Here is a 15,621-nt window from a genome sequence, read left to right on the forward strand (position 1 = left end):
TTTTTTTTTTTTTTTTTTTTTTGGATCTCCATCCCAGTCCCAGGGCTTGCTCCTCCGGCTCTTCTCTGACCATTGCTGTCAGTAGGTCTCTATCATAAACTCCTGACTCTGGACCTGACTCTGGGTCTTTCCTCTTCACTGAATCTATGGTACCACCTTCTTTGGGATTCTGTCTCCTCTTTATCTGGATCTCTGCTTCCTGCCTCTCTGAGTTGTATTTCCCCACCCTGGGTCTCTCCATCTTTCTATGTCTTTCTCACTTTCTGTCTCTTGGGGAGTTTAATCTGAAGCTAAAGCGGATTGGGGCCCACAGGTCCTTGTCCTTGACGGGGGTTAAGCTGGGGGGGCAGAGGCCAGGGTATCCTGGGTCACTGAGGGAGAAGAGAGTTGCAGTCCAAAAAATTAGGCTTCTTGGGTAGGACAGACTTCCCAAAGGATACAGGCTAGAGCTGAGAGGGACTTCCTCCCATCCAGGGTGGTGACTCCAGTGACCTGGGTGTCCCTCAGGGTAGTATAGACACATCCCCTGCAGTCTCTCACCCAACCCCAGCTCTGGCTCCAAGTCAGAGAAATTACTCAGCTGCGGAGAAGCCTAAAAATACCTGGCCACAGTGCAGGGAGGAGACAGCCTCCTCAACACTGTGCCTCTGCCCCCATGCCCTCAGACCCTGTGCCCTTGACCCACAGCCCCAGTGCCACCTTTGGTTGATCCTCAGTTCATCTCACTACGCCATTCAAGTCTGACATTAGTCCTGCTTGCTGCAGATCACCTCCTAGCTCCAGAGTTACCCCACCCTTTAGTAACATGAGAGACAGGAATAAGGCTGGACAGAGGGAGGAGGCAGGGGGATGGCGCAGTGTGGGGGGGGTGTAGAGGGGGAGCTGAGAGCACTTCACTCCTTCTTTTTCCCAGTTTTCCATCCCCTCCCCACCCTTTTTCTCGCCTCCTTTCACGAGTTTCTCAAAATACATCAGTGCGAAGTCAGGAGAGCGAGAGAGAGAGATGTGCTGGTGGAGGGGGCTGGGGGGGCGGCAGCAGGAGGGATGTGCTCCTTAGGCCCCCTCTCTCAGTCTGTGCTTCTCAGTTTCTCATCTGTGTCTGGGTTTCTCTCAGTCTATCTCTGCCTTACCCTCACCTCTCTGAACTGCCTCCTTGGTCCCCAGAGACCCCAGAGTTCAGAGCTCAGGCCAGGACACTGAGCAGGGAGTTAGTTGGTGCAGAGAAGAACATTTGCATCCAAAGCCAGGGTTCCCTTTGAAGGCTGGAGAAGAGGGGAGAATGCCTCTTCTAACACAACATCCCATGTCATCTTCTAGGTTCATTTGGGAGTGGGGGTGTCAATGGCTGAGTACAAGACCTGTCATTTGAACCCAGATCAGTCTAGTCTCCCTCCTCAGCCTGGTACAGAAGATGCAGATTTTCCTCGAGATGAGTGATGCTAGAGTGGGTGGAGGATGCTTGGGCCAGGAAACAGACAGTACCCAGACAGACTTGGGACAAGGACATGGGAGGAAGGGGAATGCAGGGAGATAGGAGCCAGAATACCTCCTTTCTGAGAGTCAGACACTGGCTGGAGCAAAGCTAAGGAGCTGAGGGCTGAGAAGGACCAGGCCCCATTGCTATTCTTTTTTTTTGGGGGGGGGATTGAACCCAGGGGTGCTTAACCACTGAGCCACATCTCCAGCCCCCGTTGCTATTGCTATTCTTGTGATGACCTTGATTCTGCTTTCTGAACCTCACTTTCCTTGTAGTACAATGGGAAGATAAAAGCAAAAGGACGTAAGGAGACAGAGAGTGCATTCCTGAGAAAGGGCAATTGAGACCTCCTCTCCATTTTGGTCAACTACCTCTTAAACGTGGCTTCTCCTCATCGCTGAGTCCCCATGCCTGAGGTCGAGGCATCTCTCCAAAGAGGGGAATGTGTGGAGGACAGACACCCAGAGAGACAGGAGGGGGATCTCCACCCAGACTCTTCCCTCTCTGTTCTGTTGTCTGCGTTTCTGGTCTTCTAAACAGTTACCATCACCTTGTCAGTCCCTCTTTAGTAACTTGCTAATCTTGCCCCCATTTTATAGATGTGGAATACTGAGACCCCCAATTATAAAATCTTGGTTTGAGATCTGATATCTCACAATATACACCATGAATATCACATTTCAGGGGCTGCAATCACACCTTGGATTTCAGGGTCAAGTATCTGATATCCAGATGGGTCAAGACCTAGTCTCATTGGGTGACATGTTCTAACAGGGGGTACCTGAGGGGAGTCCCTACATATTATTCATTGTAGGGGTTCCAGTTCCACCTGTCTCAGATCTCTGTCTCCTCTCTCTGGGTCTCAGTCCTCTTCCCCCCAGGTCTGTCCACTCTTCCCTCTTTCTGACCTCTCCTGTTCTTACCAGCCCCTCCCCACCTCCTTAAGTTCCGGGATGGGAGCATGGCTGTGTTTTCTCATCTCTTCCACTTCCCTCCCCCCAGACCGTCTGGCTGTTCTTTCCTCCCCCGTCCCAGTCTCCCTCGCTTCCATCTGTTCTAGCCCCTTCCTGGGATCCAGCCCGATACCCTGGCTGCTTACCCGCCTCAGAGAGGGGCCACACCTCACACATCAGTCCCCAGCCCGCCTCGCCTGTGTCTCCTACCTTCTCCATCTTTCAACATTTGGAGTGTCTGTCCCCTCCCTCGGCATCCATGTCCTCTGTCCTGCTTCCTCCCTGTGTATCTGTCCTCCTCTCTGGCTCTCTGCCTCCTCTCTCTGGGCCTCTGTCCCACTCTCTCTGGGTTTCTGTGCCCCCTCTCGGGGTGTGTGTCCTCCACACTCTCCCTCTCTCTCCCTCCTCCTGTGTTTCTGACCTGGCTCTCTCTATTCCGCTCCTTTTGGGTCTTCCCCACCTGTCTCAAGGCATCTCTTTTTTCCCTGCAGCCTCTCTCTGGGTTTGAGGCGGCCCTCCGAGTGCCCTATCCATCATCACAGACTCAATCCTGGATCCAGAATGGGCGGGGGCGAGAATCACGCTGGGGAATGAGCCAATCTCCCTACCAGGGCCATCTGTCCCCTGCCAGGACACCACCCGCCATTCCCCCTCCCTATGCCCTAGGCTGACAGTCTGAACTCCAGGTCCCCCAGGGATGCCCAGGCTGGGCTGCCTGATTCCTGGGCCCGCTGGCCTTCTCCCCACCCCCTTGTTCCGGGCAATGGGATTCTGGTGGCAGTGGTGGAGTCAGCTGGGTGTCAGCCCCACACCTGGGGCCTGGAAGCAGGGAAGGGCCCGCCGAGGGGGAGGGCAGGGGTAGCTGGGAAGCATCTGTTCTTTTGACACCTTTGCTGAGGTTTCTCCTTGGCACCTCTGCTTCCTCAAATAGACTGAGGTCTGGAAGAGGGGGCTGGGAGAGTATTTGGGCCCTGGAGTGGATGTTGGGGACATAGTCTCTTGGATCTCAAAGGGATCTTTGGTCTAGAAGTCCTGAGTTGAGAGGGGTGACAGTATTGGAGGTTAACAGGGCGAGAATCTTCATGCCTGAGCCTGAGGGAGGGGAGCGTTGGGGATCCAATTTCCTGGTTCAAGGAAGATGGAGATGGGGACTAGATTCCTGGATCACGGGGAGATAAGAGATCCAGGGACTTGGACTCCTAGCAAAGAAGGGGGTGAGGGCTTAGAATTCTGGTACTCAAAAGCAGGAGCCTTTGCACTGGACTCCTGTGTCACAGGGAGTTGGGGGCTGGGGGTGAGGACTTCTGAGTCTTTGATTCTTGTTGCCCAAAAGCCTTCTGGAGAAGCGACAGGAAGGTGCGGAGACACTGGAGTTGAGTGCTGATGGGCGCCCGGTGACAACGCAGACGCGGGACCCGCCGGTTGTGGACTGCACCTGTTTTGGCCTCCCTCGCCGCTACATTATCGCCATCATGAGCGGTCTGGGCTTTTGCATCAGCTTTGGCATCCGCTGCAACCTGGGCGTGGCCATCGTCTCCATGGTCAACAACAGCACGACCCACCGCGGGGGTCACGTGGTGGTGCAGGTAGCTCAGGGCGGAGCCCGGGTGCTAACCTTGCCCACACCCCGATGACGTCATGTTCGTCACATTCACTTACACTCGGTCCAGGCCACGCCCCTCCCAACCACAGCCTCAGTGCCTTGGACGGTATCACTCCTTAGCTCTAATCTGGCTTCAGGTCTCTCCACTTCCTAAGCTCCGCCCAGATCTAAATGAAGCTCTGCCCCCTTTTGGGTCCCTGATTGCAAAAAATAGACTCTGTCCCACCATTAGGTCCCCTATGTGTTATCTCTTTTCCATTTCGTACCTACCAGTAATTTTGTTCACGCCTGTGCCCCACGCTCATGTTCCTGGCTCACATCTACTTAATTCCAGGCCTATCTCAAATTCCTCCCTAAACTTGATCCTGTATTTTCTGAAGTCCCGCTGCCCCCTAAGTTCTGTCCCATCTGCTCTGGCTGTCCTAAAACCTCGCCCCGACTCAGACTTTCCACTATTTTAAGTTCATTATGGTAGAGGCCATGCCCCTGCCTCAGCAGGGGGAAATCCTGGTTTGGACTGTGGACTACCTACCAGAGGTCCTCCTTTTGTTTCCTTCCAATCAGGACCACGCCTAATTTAGCAGCTCCTTGTCCCTGCCCAAACCGTAACCAGGTCATCCCACAAACAGTTTATAAGATGAATAGACGTAGAGAGACACACGCATGCTATGGGCCCTAAAACATTCATTCAGGGAAGGGTACTGAGGTAGGAAAGCCGGCGGAAGGAACATTCTAGGCAGCAATGGGCCCCGTTATTAAAGTGGTAGTACTCATCCTTGCAACGTGAAGAGCGGTTAGTCGACTGGCAGAAGATGGTCTGATATTTGATTGGCATGTGTTTGGGGGTGGGAGGGTATCCTTGCGGCTGATTGGCCAAGGGGCTAATTCTGTGGACGGTAATTGGTGGAGGGCAGGGCCTGGGGCAGGGCGGCTGGTTTGATGTGCCTTTTGGCCCGCAGAAAGCCCAGTTCAGCTGGGATCCAGAGACTGTCGGCCTCATACACGGCTCCTTTTTCTGGGGCTACATTGTCACTCAGATTCCTGGAGGATTTATCTGCCAAAAATTCGCAGCCAACAGGTATGGTGGTGGGGACTCAAGGTGGCTGGAAACTACAGTTGAGAGGAGTTAGTGTGTCTTGAACTTGGGGATCTGCCTCCAGGGAAATGGGAGGAGCCTGAGTTTGGGGCAGGGCTTGTGATCGTGGAAGGTGGGAATCACGGATTAGGTGGGACCAGGGATTCTAGTGAACATAGGGCCTAGCCTGGTATGGGCGGGGAGGGCATCCTAGAAATCTTTCTCTCCCACCCTTCCCATCAGGGTTTTCGGGTTTGCCATTGTGGCTACCTCCACTCTAAACATGCTGATCCCTTCAGCTGCCCGCGTCCACTATGGCTGTGTCATCTTCGTGAGGATCCTGCAGGGGTTGGTAGAGGTAAAGCCCAGCCTCATACGACCCCGCCCCCCATCCGACCCCGCCTCTTCTCATTGACCTTGTTTTTTTTTTTTCCCCTACCTAGGGGGTCACATACCCTGCCTGCCACGGGATCTGGAGCAAATGGGCCCCTCCCTTAGAACGGAGTCGCCTGGCGACGACAGCCTTTTGCGGTGAGAGAAAGGAGCTGAGGACCCAATTCCTGCATCCGAGGGAGAAGGGGTGTGGTCTTTCCTTCAGACTTTCCGCTGTTTTAAGTTGCGCTATTTAAGGGTTGAAATCCCTTGGGGTCCCAGAAAGGCGAGGTCCGAGGGTCCACATTCCTGAGTCCAGGGAAGATGAACCAATTTTCTAGCCAGCGTCCTCTTCCTTAGGTTCCTATGCTGGGGCGGTGGTCGCGATGCCCCTCGCCGGGGTCTTGGTGCAGTATTCGGGATGGAGCTCTGTTTTCTACGTCTACGGTGAGGGCCCCCGACGCCTGGTTCCAGGTGGCTCTGGGGCGGAGCGGGGCCCGTCGTCACCCCGTTCCCATGCCCTCCTGACCCCCTTCAGGCAGCTTCGGGATCTTCTGGTATCTGTTCTGGTTGCTTGTCTCCTATGAGTCCCCTGCACTGCACCCCAGCATCTCCGAGGAGGAGCGCAAGTACATCGAGGACGCTATCGGCGAGAGCGCCAAACTCATGAACCCTGTTACGGTCCGGGGCCAAGCTGGGCGGGCGGGGAGGGATGTCTGGGCTCGCACGTGACGGCGGGTTCCTGTAGACTTGAGGAGACAGGACTGGAACACAAAAACTAGAATCTAGGAGCCCATTACGCTCCCTGGAGGACAGGATTAGCAGGTGCTGGGGGCGGGGTTAGGTCGGGAGGTGGGTGGAATTGGAACTGCTAGTGAGGTGGGGTTCAAAGCAGCCGGAGGAGGATCCGAAGGTGGGGGGTTTGCTAGTCCTTGGGGTGGATGAATTTAGATTTAGGGGGGGTGACCAATAGAGAAACTCCTGGGCTCAATGTATATGGGTCCCTGAGGGTCTCATAGGGCTGACACCTGAGAACCTGAGAGGCCACCGGAGAGCCAGGATGCACCCCTTCATCCCTGAAATATTGGGGTGAGGTTGAAATCCCTTGGGGTCCCCATGGGGAAATAGGATGGCCAGTGCCCTTAGATCCCTAGAGTTCAGGATCCCCGGATCTCTACGGGACTGTAGTGGGGTCACTGGAGGGACACGGAGAAGCATCTAGCTCTGTCTCCATCTTAGCGGCCTCTCCCATTCCCCAACCCCCAGAAATTTAACACACCCTGGAGGCGCTTCTTCACGTCTATGCCAGTCTATGCCATCATCGTGGCTAACTTCTGCCGCAGTTGGACCTTCTACCTGCTCCTCATCTCCCAGCCCGCGTACTTTGAAGAAGTGTTTGGCTTTGAGATCAGCAAGGTAGGCCCAGGAGGAGGGCGCCGCGGGGGTGAGAGAGGGATCCCCAGGCAGGGAGAAGCCGGTGGAGCATCTGCAGGCAGAGACAGCGGATCAGCAATCTCTGACGGCACCCCAACACCTGCTCCTGCAGGTGGGCCTGGTGTCAGCGCTGCCCCATCTGGTCATGACTATCATCGTGCCCATTGGGGGTCAGATTGCGGACTTCCTGCGGAGCCGCCGCATCATGTCCACCACCAACGTGCGCAAGTTGATGAACTGCGGGGGTGAGTGGTCTGGACCTCGCAGCAGAGAGAGGTCGGACGAATACAATGAGTGGGTGTCCTGCGATGGGCGAGGCCTAAAGGCGTAGTCAAAGGCGCGGTTAATGGGACAGCACGGGGTTGGCATAGCGGGGTTGGAGGGATGAAGGCAAGCCTGCGAGGAACAGATTCTCATGCACCAGTCTCAGAGGCCGCGCGTGTAAGGGCAAGGAGGGTGTTCGAGACCAAGCTGGGTATGAAAGGGCGGGCCTTCAAGTGACTGGGCAGAGCAGGACATTAGGGCCTATGAGTGATTGGCAGGGATCTGCAGGGGCATGCTGTCTACAGTGTGTGTGTGTGTGTGTGTGTGTGTTGGGGGGCAGTGACAGAGGGAGGGCATGAAGGTGCACAAATGTGGTTCAGATCTTGCAGCTTCCGGGTGTGGCTTAGTTAGGGGACTGTGGCAAAGGCTGGTCTTGGGAAACCAGGGGCCTGCTCCTGGGTCTGGAGGAATGAGAGAAAAATCCTGGGCCCAGTACAGAGGTCACCCATCTGGGATGCAGAGAAAGATTGGGATGGGAACCGGTCTGGGCAGGGGGTCTGGGGCAGCCTGCACCCCGCCTCGGTGGGCACTCAGGAGACACGGCCCTCCTTAGGCTTTGGCATGGAAGCCACGCTGCTGTTGGTGGTTGGCTACTCGCACTCCAAAGGCGTGGCCATCTCCTTCCTGGTCCTTGCAGTGGGCTTCAGTGGCTTCGCCATCTCTGGTGAGAACCGCAGATCCACAGCTTGTGGGGTGTTGGTCAGACATATAGGGAGCTTCCTGGCTCAGAAATGGACCTTCCTGCCTTACAAAAGGTGGACTAAAAAGTGTGTGTGTGGGGGGGGTGGGGGTGGGGTTCAGTGGCTCCAGAGGCTGAGGCAGGAGGATAGGAAGTTCAAAGCCAGCCTTAGCAACTAATGAGGCCCTAAGCAACTTATGGAGACCCTGTCTCAAAATGAAAATGAAATGGGCTGGGGATGTGGCTCAGTGATTAAGTGATTCCTGGGTTCAATTCCTGGTATCCTGCCCCCCCCCCCCATAAAAGAGAGGAAGTTGCCCTGGGGGTCTGGGACATCCCGTGGGAGTCCTGGTGTGAAGCCTCGTGGCTTGCCTCCATGCCAGGGTTCAACGTAAACCACCTGGACATTGCTCCGCGCTATGCCAGCATCCTCATGGGCATTTCCAACGGCGTGGGCACGTTGTCAGGCATGGTGTGCCCTATCATCGTGGGTGCCATGACTAAGCACAAGGTCAGTGTGCAGACCTGGCTCCCTTGCCCTCCAGATGTATGCCTGGCTGTTTCTTGACCACGTGTGTCACCGGGGCTCCACTGCTTGCCCTTTCTGCTCTCAGAACCTCAGCCCCCCTTTCTTTGCTTATCCCCCCAAAGCCCCCACCTTGTCCACTCTCTATCCCTGTCTGTCTGTCCTCTTACTTGACCTGATCCTCTGTTGTCCCACATACAGACTCGGGAGGAGTGGCAGTACGTGTTCCTAATTGCCTCCCTGGTGCACTATGGGGGTGTCATCTTCTATGGGGTCTTTGCCTCTGGAGAGAAGCAGCCATGGGCAGAGCCCGAAGAGATGAGTGAAGAGAAGTGTGGGTTCGTTGGCCATGACCAGCTGGCTGGCAGTGATGAAAGTGAAATGGAGGATGAAGCGGAGCCCCCTGGAGCGCCCCCTGCTCCCCCTCCTTCCTATGGGGCAACCCACAGCACGGTTCAGCCTCCCAGGCCCCCACCCCCTGTCCGGGACTACTGACTATGTGCCTCCCACTGAATGGCAGTTTCCAGGACCTCCACTTCATATGTCTCTGGCCTGAGTGGCAGTGTCAAGGAACCCCACTCCTCTCTGTCCTGCCAGGCCTAAGAAGCACTTTCCCTTATCCCCAGTGCTGTCAAAACCTCTTCCCTTCCCAACTGCCTCTCAGGGGGAGTGAAGCTGCAGACTGGCAGTTTCAAGAATACCCAATTCCCCTTGAAGTTTCCCTTCTCTACTTGTTCTGCCTCAGTGGTTTCAAATCTCTCCTTTCAGGGCTTTATTTGAACCGACAGTTCAATCTCTTACTCTTGTGGTTTTGAGGCACCCCCTCCTTTCCTTTAACCCCAGAGACTCTCAGGTTAATCCCTGAGATTCCTCAGTCCCCCTCCCCAGAAAAGTTCAAGGTCCTCCTCTAGAATTTCCAAATCTCTCCTAACTCTTCTGCATTTCCTAGGCTGGTTTACCAATTCCCCATCCCCGCCATTCCAGGGATTCATTCTCACCAGCGTTTCTGAGGGAAAAACGGCGGTTTCAACCCCTCCCCCCTCCCCCCTACCACCAGCAGATTCTGCTGATGCACCAAATTCACCAACCTTCTCCCTAGCTTTGCACAACGTCCAGGGAAACAACCAAAATGGCAGTTTTAACAACATGCCTTCCTCCCCTCCCCCGTGCACTTTTTCTGATACAGTTTTCAGGTCTAAATAGTGGCTGCTCTAGTCTATTAATTCAATGGTTTGAAGCCACCACCATTGAACTTCCCCATGGTGGTTTCAAGATGCCCCCACTTCCCCCAATTCCTTGCACTTTATTCTCCTGGGTGGTATCAGACTACCCGAAGTTTCTCAGTGGCCATTTGTTGTGTCCCTCAGGGGCTAAATGACTTAAAGTCTGGGATCCTTCCCCTCTCAGATACCCCTCTTTCAGTTTAGAATTTGGGGAACATATGTAGGAGAAGTCACAGAATCCCAGGAAAGGGAGTGGGACTGGGGAAAGGAGTGTTTTTCCTGGGGCAGGGTCGTGTCTTGGTGTCTGACTCTGTGATTGTAAATCCTGCCCTGCCCCACTCCAATAAAATGCTTTGGTGTACAGACTCGGTTGTCCTGGGTTGTAAGGTCACAGGAATTTTGACCCTCAGCCCTCCTCCCTCAGACCCAGGGGTCCAGGCCCCAGCCCTCCACTCTCAGATCCAGGTACCCTCTTCTCAGATCCCAAAGTACCAGCCACTAACTTGCTCCCTTCTTCCTCAGTCACAGCCAACTCTGACCCCTGCCCCTGGCGCCCAGAACGCAGGTTGGAGGTCTCAAGCTGTGGGAACACCTGATTTATTCGGCCTCAGCCCGATTCTCAGATCAGCGAAAGCGTTTTCTGTTTCTCGGATCCTCTACTGGGGAGCTCCACTAAGCAGCCAAGCCTTCCAGGAGGACAGGACCTCTGGGTTCTCCCTCCCCTTAGCAACGCACGGGTCCGAGAGGGCCCGGAAGGGGTTCACACGAAGTTGTTGGGGAGCGTGGCCGGGGACAGCGACTCCAGGCGCTGGGGCCGACCCCCGCGTGGCGGCGGGGGCAGCTTGGGTGGTAGTGGGGGTGTGGGAGGGGGCTGCTTGGTGGCGATGTGTGAAGGGACCCAGGCATCCGGTGCATAAAAGTAGAGGTCGTAGGGGTCCTTCGGGGTGTCCAAATGCAAAACTGTGAAAGCAAAGGGGAGGGGTCATCCCCCGGAGGACGGGGTCTGGCGACCGGGGCCTGTCGGTCTCCTGGGCCTCGGGCCGATGAGGAGATCGGAGAGATTCCGACCTGGGGAGGGGTGGCGGGGGACAGATCCACAGAAACAGAGACAGCGACTGAGAGGAGAGGGGACGGGGGCGGGCAGGGAGACCNCCAGGCCCAGCCCCTCCCTCAGACCCAGGGTCCAGGCCCAGCCTCCTCCCTCAGACCCGGGGGGTCGAGGCCCAGCCTCCTCCCTCCCACCTTGGGGTCCAGCCCCAGCCCTCCTCCCCCAGGCCCAGGGTCCAGGCCCAGCCTCCTCCCTCAGACTCGGGGGTCCAGGCCCAGCCCCTCACCGGTCTCTTTCACTCGCTCCACCACAATGATAGTGTTGACTCTGTCACCTCGGCTGCGTCTCTGAGGTCGGGGTGTTGCAGGGGCCTGCTGATTGGGGAGCTCTTGAGAAACTGGGGGACCTGTGATCCGGGCTGAGGGAGGAGGAGTGTCCGGCCCTTTAGGGCCAGAGTTCTGAGGGGCCTTCAGCTCACTGGTCCCTGGAGAATCTGAGGTGGGCAGTTTAGAGAGGTCAGGCTGTGGGGCTGTATGGGTCTCTGCTGGGGGGTTCAGGTGCAGTCCATTTAAGGCAGTGACTTCACCCTCGAGGGCCATAAGCGTTTCTGGGTGAAGACTAGTGGAGGTTTCAGGCTCAGAGGTCGTGGAGATCTCTGTTGCATCTTGGTAGTGGGTTGGGGGGGACTCTGTTTGAGGAATGTCAGTAGGGCTGGAGTAGATCACAAGGGACTCTGGATGGGGGGTTTCAGTAGGGTCAGGATGGCTTGTTTCAGGAAATTCAGACTTTGGGATCTCAGTGGTATCAGTGTCCTGGGTTTCTAGAGATTTGGGATCAAGGGCCTTGGTGGCGTCAGGATTTGGGGCCTCAGGGGTTTTAGCATGTGAGACTTCAGTGGTATTAAGTTGAGGATTCTCTGGGAATTCTTGGTGTGTAGTCTGTATAGGGTCAGTGTTTTCGATCTCAGGAAATTCTGGGTGTGAAGTTTCTGAGAAATTAGGTTGGGGGGTCTCAGGGGATCTTGGGTGTGGATTTCCAGTCGGGTCAGGTTTGGGAGTCTCAGAAGTTTCCGTCACTTTGAAGGGGTTAGTTTTGGGGGTATCCAGGGGAGCTGATACTGAGGTTGTGTGTAATTCAGGCTTAGGGGTCTCAGGGGACTTGGGGTATGAAGTTTCTTGGAGGTGAAGATTGAGAGTCTCAGTGACGTCGAAGGGGGAGGTCTCAGGAGAAACCGTATTAGGGGTCTCAGAGGGCTCAGGATAAACAGTCCCAGGGAATTCTGGGTTAGGCCAATCTTTAGTGGAATTTTCAGAAGCACCAGGGGAGGTCTCAGAGGGATGGTCCATCCCCTTAAAGTCAGAGTCAAGAGGTGGAGAGGCTGAGGGGGTGGCCTTGGAACCCAGCTGGGCCAGGAGGAAGACGAGGAGGAAGAGGATCGGGTTGAAAGATTTCATAGCTCTGGGAGATGCCTGTAGCTGTTGGAGGAGCAGGAAGGAAGGGGTTAAGGTCGAAGCCTCCCAAGCCCCACCCACTCCCCAGAGGCCACTTCTACTGGCTCCCAAGTGGACCCGGTCCCTCTAGGGCCCTGCTTGGTGCCAAGGAAAGGAGCAGAACCCCATTGCAGCTCCCCAAAGGCTGTAGGGCTGTAAACGCCGTCGCTAAGGAAGACAGAAGCGCTGGGCTTCTTGGGGGTGGTAGTTAATTTCCTTACCTGTTTCTCTAAGAGGTCCCAGAAAACTGGAAAAACATGACACCTCTCTAAGCCCCCATACATCCTGCACTTTAACTTTGGTGGGTGTCAGATCTCCCAGGGGACAAACCCTCCAGAGCTCCTTGACTCAACAATTGTGTACACGGAACCCAAGGAACAGCTTTTGGGCTGGAATCTGGGATCTGAGAGAGAAGGAAGACATTTGGGTTCTGGGCAAGAAGGTTGATGGGGGTTCAGGATCCTGGATACTGCAGGGTGAGGGCGCTAACGTTTAAATCCCCGGTTCTTTCCAGAGATTAGAAGACTGGAAGTTCAAGCCTGGAGTAGTGGCACACACCTGTAATCCCAGAGATTTGGGAGCCTGAGGCAGGAGGATTGCAGGTTCAAAGCCAGTCTCAGTAATTTAGGGAGGCCCTAAGCAACCTAGTGAGACTGTCTCAAAATAAAAAATAAAAATGGGCTGAGGATGTGGCTCAGTGGTTAAGCATCCTTGGGTTCAATCCCTGGTATAAAAATAAATTAAATAAATAAATAAATAAATGCTAGACATTTGAGGGAGTAAGGCTTGCAGGGCTGGAGAATAGGGGGAGAAAGGACATAGGGGTCTGGAACTCTTGGGCCCAGTTAGAAGGAGTTTGGGAGCTCTGAGTCCTAGGCCCTCCAGAAATAGGCTCTGGAGGACTGGACTCCTCAGCTGGGTCAGGGGGGAGCTTTGGGGCAGGAGCTTTGGGTCTCCCTGTTTATCAAGGATGGAGCTAGGATCTCCACATTTCAGGGGCTGGTCTGAACAGAGATGCATTCATTGGTCTGTGGTCAGGTGCAGGTGGAGGCAGCAGATGCCTGGATGGGACAGGGTCACTTGGGGTCTCTTACCTGCTCAACGGTGTCCAAGATAACAGCAGGTGAGCAGAGCTAGATGCAAAGACCTGTCAGTGCTGCAGAATGACTCTGGGTGGGGCAGCAGGAGCTAGGGTCCCAGAGGTGCACAGTGACGCACCTGACCCCCTCCCCGGGGATCCTGGGAACCTAGCAACAGCACTTAGGTTCTTAAAGGGACAGAGATAAAGGACATAGTTTTTTTTTTGTGTGTGTCTTTTGAGTGGAGAAGGGAGTTAGTGACTGAGTGATGTGGGGAGGATGTGACCCAAACTACCTTCCCTTTGAAACCAAGGGTCTGGCCCTCTGCCTCGCCCAACCCCCAAAAGCCAAGGATTTAGGTCCTGGTACTTTCCTACCTGACCCCGCTGAGACAGGGCCCCCATCTCCTTCCTATCAGACCCAGGAATGCAGACCTCCAGCTCCCTCCTTCCCCAGATTCAGGAATCCAGGTCCCCAGCAATTCCTTCCCAAAGTCAGGAAATAGGGTCCCTGTCCCATCCAATCATAGACCTAAGAATCCAAGCTCTGTATATGTCCTCTCTGGGGAACTGGGATTCAGATGCTCATGTCCCACGTGAAGCACTTTGGTACTTCCAGCCTCGCCCCCCCCCCCTACTGTGGGGCCTGCTCCCTGTCTGCTCTCTCCCTTGGGGGGTCTCTGAACTTGTGCCCCTCTACTGCTATCTTTCCTTCCCTTCTCTCTGAGATCATTTCCCCTCCACCTTCCACAGGGGCCTGGCTCTGTCTCTCTCTTGTTTCCTTCCTCTGCCTCTCTTCCTCGGCTGCCTCCTTTCTTGCTCGGTCACCCTTTTTGTCCTTCCTTCCTGTGACAGTTTCTCCCATTTGTCTGTTTCTCCTCCTCTCTCTTGTTTTCCCGGGCTCTTTCTGTGTCTCTGATTTCTGCTCCTATGGTCCCTCTGCAGTCTCTATTTTTATCCCTCTGACACACCCACCCTGTGCCCACCTCTGTGTCTCTGTCTCTCCCCCTTCCTCTTCTCAGGTCTCAGCTCCTGGTCCCAATTAGTTGGTGGCCGCCAAGGAAGCGGCCAGGCCCCCACCCCGGGGCTCCTCATTATCGCAGGCGGCTCCTAATGAGCCTGTGGGGGGAATTGACCGAGCGCCCCCAGCCCGGCCTGCGTCACTCCCGCCGGGGGCTGTGGAAAAGATATAAGGGGGCTACGGCGTCGCTGCCCAAGCCCACTGAGCGGTAGGGGACCTGCAGGAGGTTGTTGGGGGTAAAGGGAGGATGGGGTCCGGGGTTCTGGTCCGGGTTAGACTGTAGGAGCTCTTCCTTCTCTCTCCTCCACAGGTGATGGAGACCCGCCAGGTGACCAGGAGCCCCCGGGTGCGGCGGCTGCTGCTGCTGCTGTTGCTGCTTGTGCCCTGGGGCACCCGCACTGCCTCAGGTGTGGCCCTGCCTCCTGCCGGGATCTTCAGGTAGGTGCGAGGTCCTGGGAGGGGGTGGGAACCCGAGGCGTGCGGAGAGACCCCAGGAGCGGGCGAAGAAACCCAGAGAGAGGACAGAGACTGGCCTGAAGGGGCGGTGGGGATGTTAGGGGGAGGGCGGACCGAGAATCAGCAAGAGAAAGAGATCCCAAAGGCCGATTCCGAGAAAGGTGTAGAGAGACTCGGTGCGGAAACGGATTCCTTCTTGGAGCAACGCTTATTGGGTTCTATTTTGCCAGGTAGTGCGCTGAGCGCTGGGGCCCGACAAGTGCGTGGGACTCGGTCTGGATTCTAAGAGCGATTCCGACCTGGGGAGGGGTGGCGGGGGACAGATCCACAGAAACAGAGACAGCGACTGAGAGGAGAGGGGACGGGGGCGGGCAGGGAGACCNACTGCTTGCGGCGGAGCCTGGCGCTGGCGGACGACGCAGCCTTCCGAGAGCGCGCGAGGCTGTTGGCCGCCCTCGAGCGCCGCCACTGGCTGAACTCGTACATGCACAAGCTGCTGCTGCTGGACGCGCCCTGAGCGCCCCGCCCACCCACATTAATAAAGATTCTGCGGAGAGCTCGCGCCTGTGCCTCCTTCCAGCGCCACCCGAGTGTGTGTGTGTGTGTGTGTGCGTGTGTGTGCGTGCGCGTGTGTGTGTGTGAGAGCGTGCGGGCAGCACTGAGTCGGCCACTCGGGTGTCTAGCTCAGTCCCCTCTGCCTCCTTCTCTGGGTCTCTTTCCTCTCTGGGTGTCTGTCCCCGCCTGTTCACCCTCCTGCTTTCCCACCCTTGTGCAGACCTCCGCCTCTTCTCTTCTTTCTGCCTCTCAAACTCATCTTCCCTTCTTAATCATCCTCCCTGCGTTGTCTCTGCTCTACTTTTCA

General features: G+C 55.8%; 3 protein-coding genes across 3 annotated transcripts; 2 read left to right on the top strand and 1 right to left on the bottom strand.

Moving 5' to 3' along the window:
- Positions 1-3,763: 3,763 nt before the first annotated feature.
- On the top strand, positions 3,764-10,031 carry Slc17a7 (solute carrier family 17 member 7). Its single transcript, XM_015496966.2, has 11 exons — positions 3,764-4,016; positions 4,993-5,111; positions 5,352-5,466; positions 5,552-5,639; positions 5,841-5,927; positions 6,019-6,161; positions 6,747-6,896; positions 7,027-7,159; positions 7,792-7,902; positions 8,301-8,428; positions 8,645-10,031. Exons 1-11 carry the CDS (start codon positions 3,903-3,905, stop codon positions 8,936-8,938), a joined length of 1,482 nt encoding a protein of 493 aa, XP_015352452.2. The 5' UTR covers positions 3,764-3,902; the 3' UTR covers positions 8,939-10,031.
- A 125-nt stretch (positions 10,032-10,156) lies between these two features.
- On the bottom strand, positions 10,157-12,867 carry Gfy (golgi associated olfactory signaling regulator). The gene is made up of 2 exons (XM_048791220.1): positions 11,001-12,867; positions 10,157-10,647 (listed from the first exon to the last, which is right to left on the bottom strand). The coding sequence occupies exons 1-2, from the start codon at positions 12,166-12,168 to the stop codon at positions 10,427-10,429; spliced, it is 1,389 nt and encodes a 462-aa protein (XP_048647177.1). The 5' UTR covers positions 12,169-12,867; the 3' UTR covers positions 10,157-10,426.
- Positions 12,868-13,532: 665 nt separating this feature from the next.
- On the top strand, positions 13,533-15,318 carry Pth2 (parathyroid hormone 2). Its single transcript, XM_048791207.1, is given in 3 exon segments — positions 13,533-14,511; positions 14,614-14,780; positions 15,111-15,318. Coding segments are annotated over 2 exon segments (330 nt in total). The 5' UTR covers positions 13,533-14,511; positions 14,614-14,616; the 3' UTR covers positions 15,277-15,318.
- The last annotated feature ends 303 nt before the right edge of the window (positions 15,319-15,621 follow it).

Source organism: Marmota marmota, unplaced genomic scaffold (genome assembly GCF_001458135.2).
Source record: "Marmota marmota marmota unplaced genomic scaffold, marMar, whole genome shotgun sequence".
NCBI classification, from domain to species: Eukaryota; Metazoa; Chordata; class Mammalia; order Rodentia; family Sciuridae; genus Marmota; species Marmota marmota.

Coding starts and splice junctions, on each gene's coding strand:
- Slc17a7 (XM_015496966.2), top strand. CDS start 3,903: ATGAGCGGTCTGGGCTTTTGCATCAGCTTTGGCATCCGCTGCAACCTG. Junction 5,640..5,840: donor GGCGACGACAGCCTTTTGCG/GTGAGAGAAAGG, acceptor CCTCTTCCTTAG/GTTCCTATGCTGGGGCGGTG. Junction 6,897..7,026: donor TTGGCTTTGAGATCAGCAAG/GTAGGCCCAGGA, acceptor CTGCTCCTGCAG/GTGGGCCTGGTGTCAGCGCT.
- Gfy (XM_048791220.1), bottom strand. CDS start 12,168: ATGAAATCTTTCAACCCGATCCTCTTCCTCCTCGTCTTCCTCCTGGCC. Junction 10,648..11,000: donor GGAGCGAGTGAAAGAGACCG/GTGAGGGGCTGG, acceptor CCGGGGGATGAC/CCCTCCCCTTTGCTTTCACA.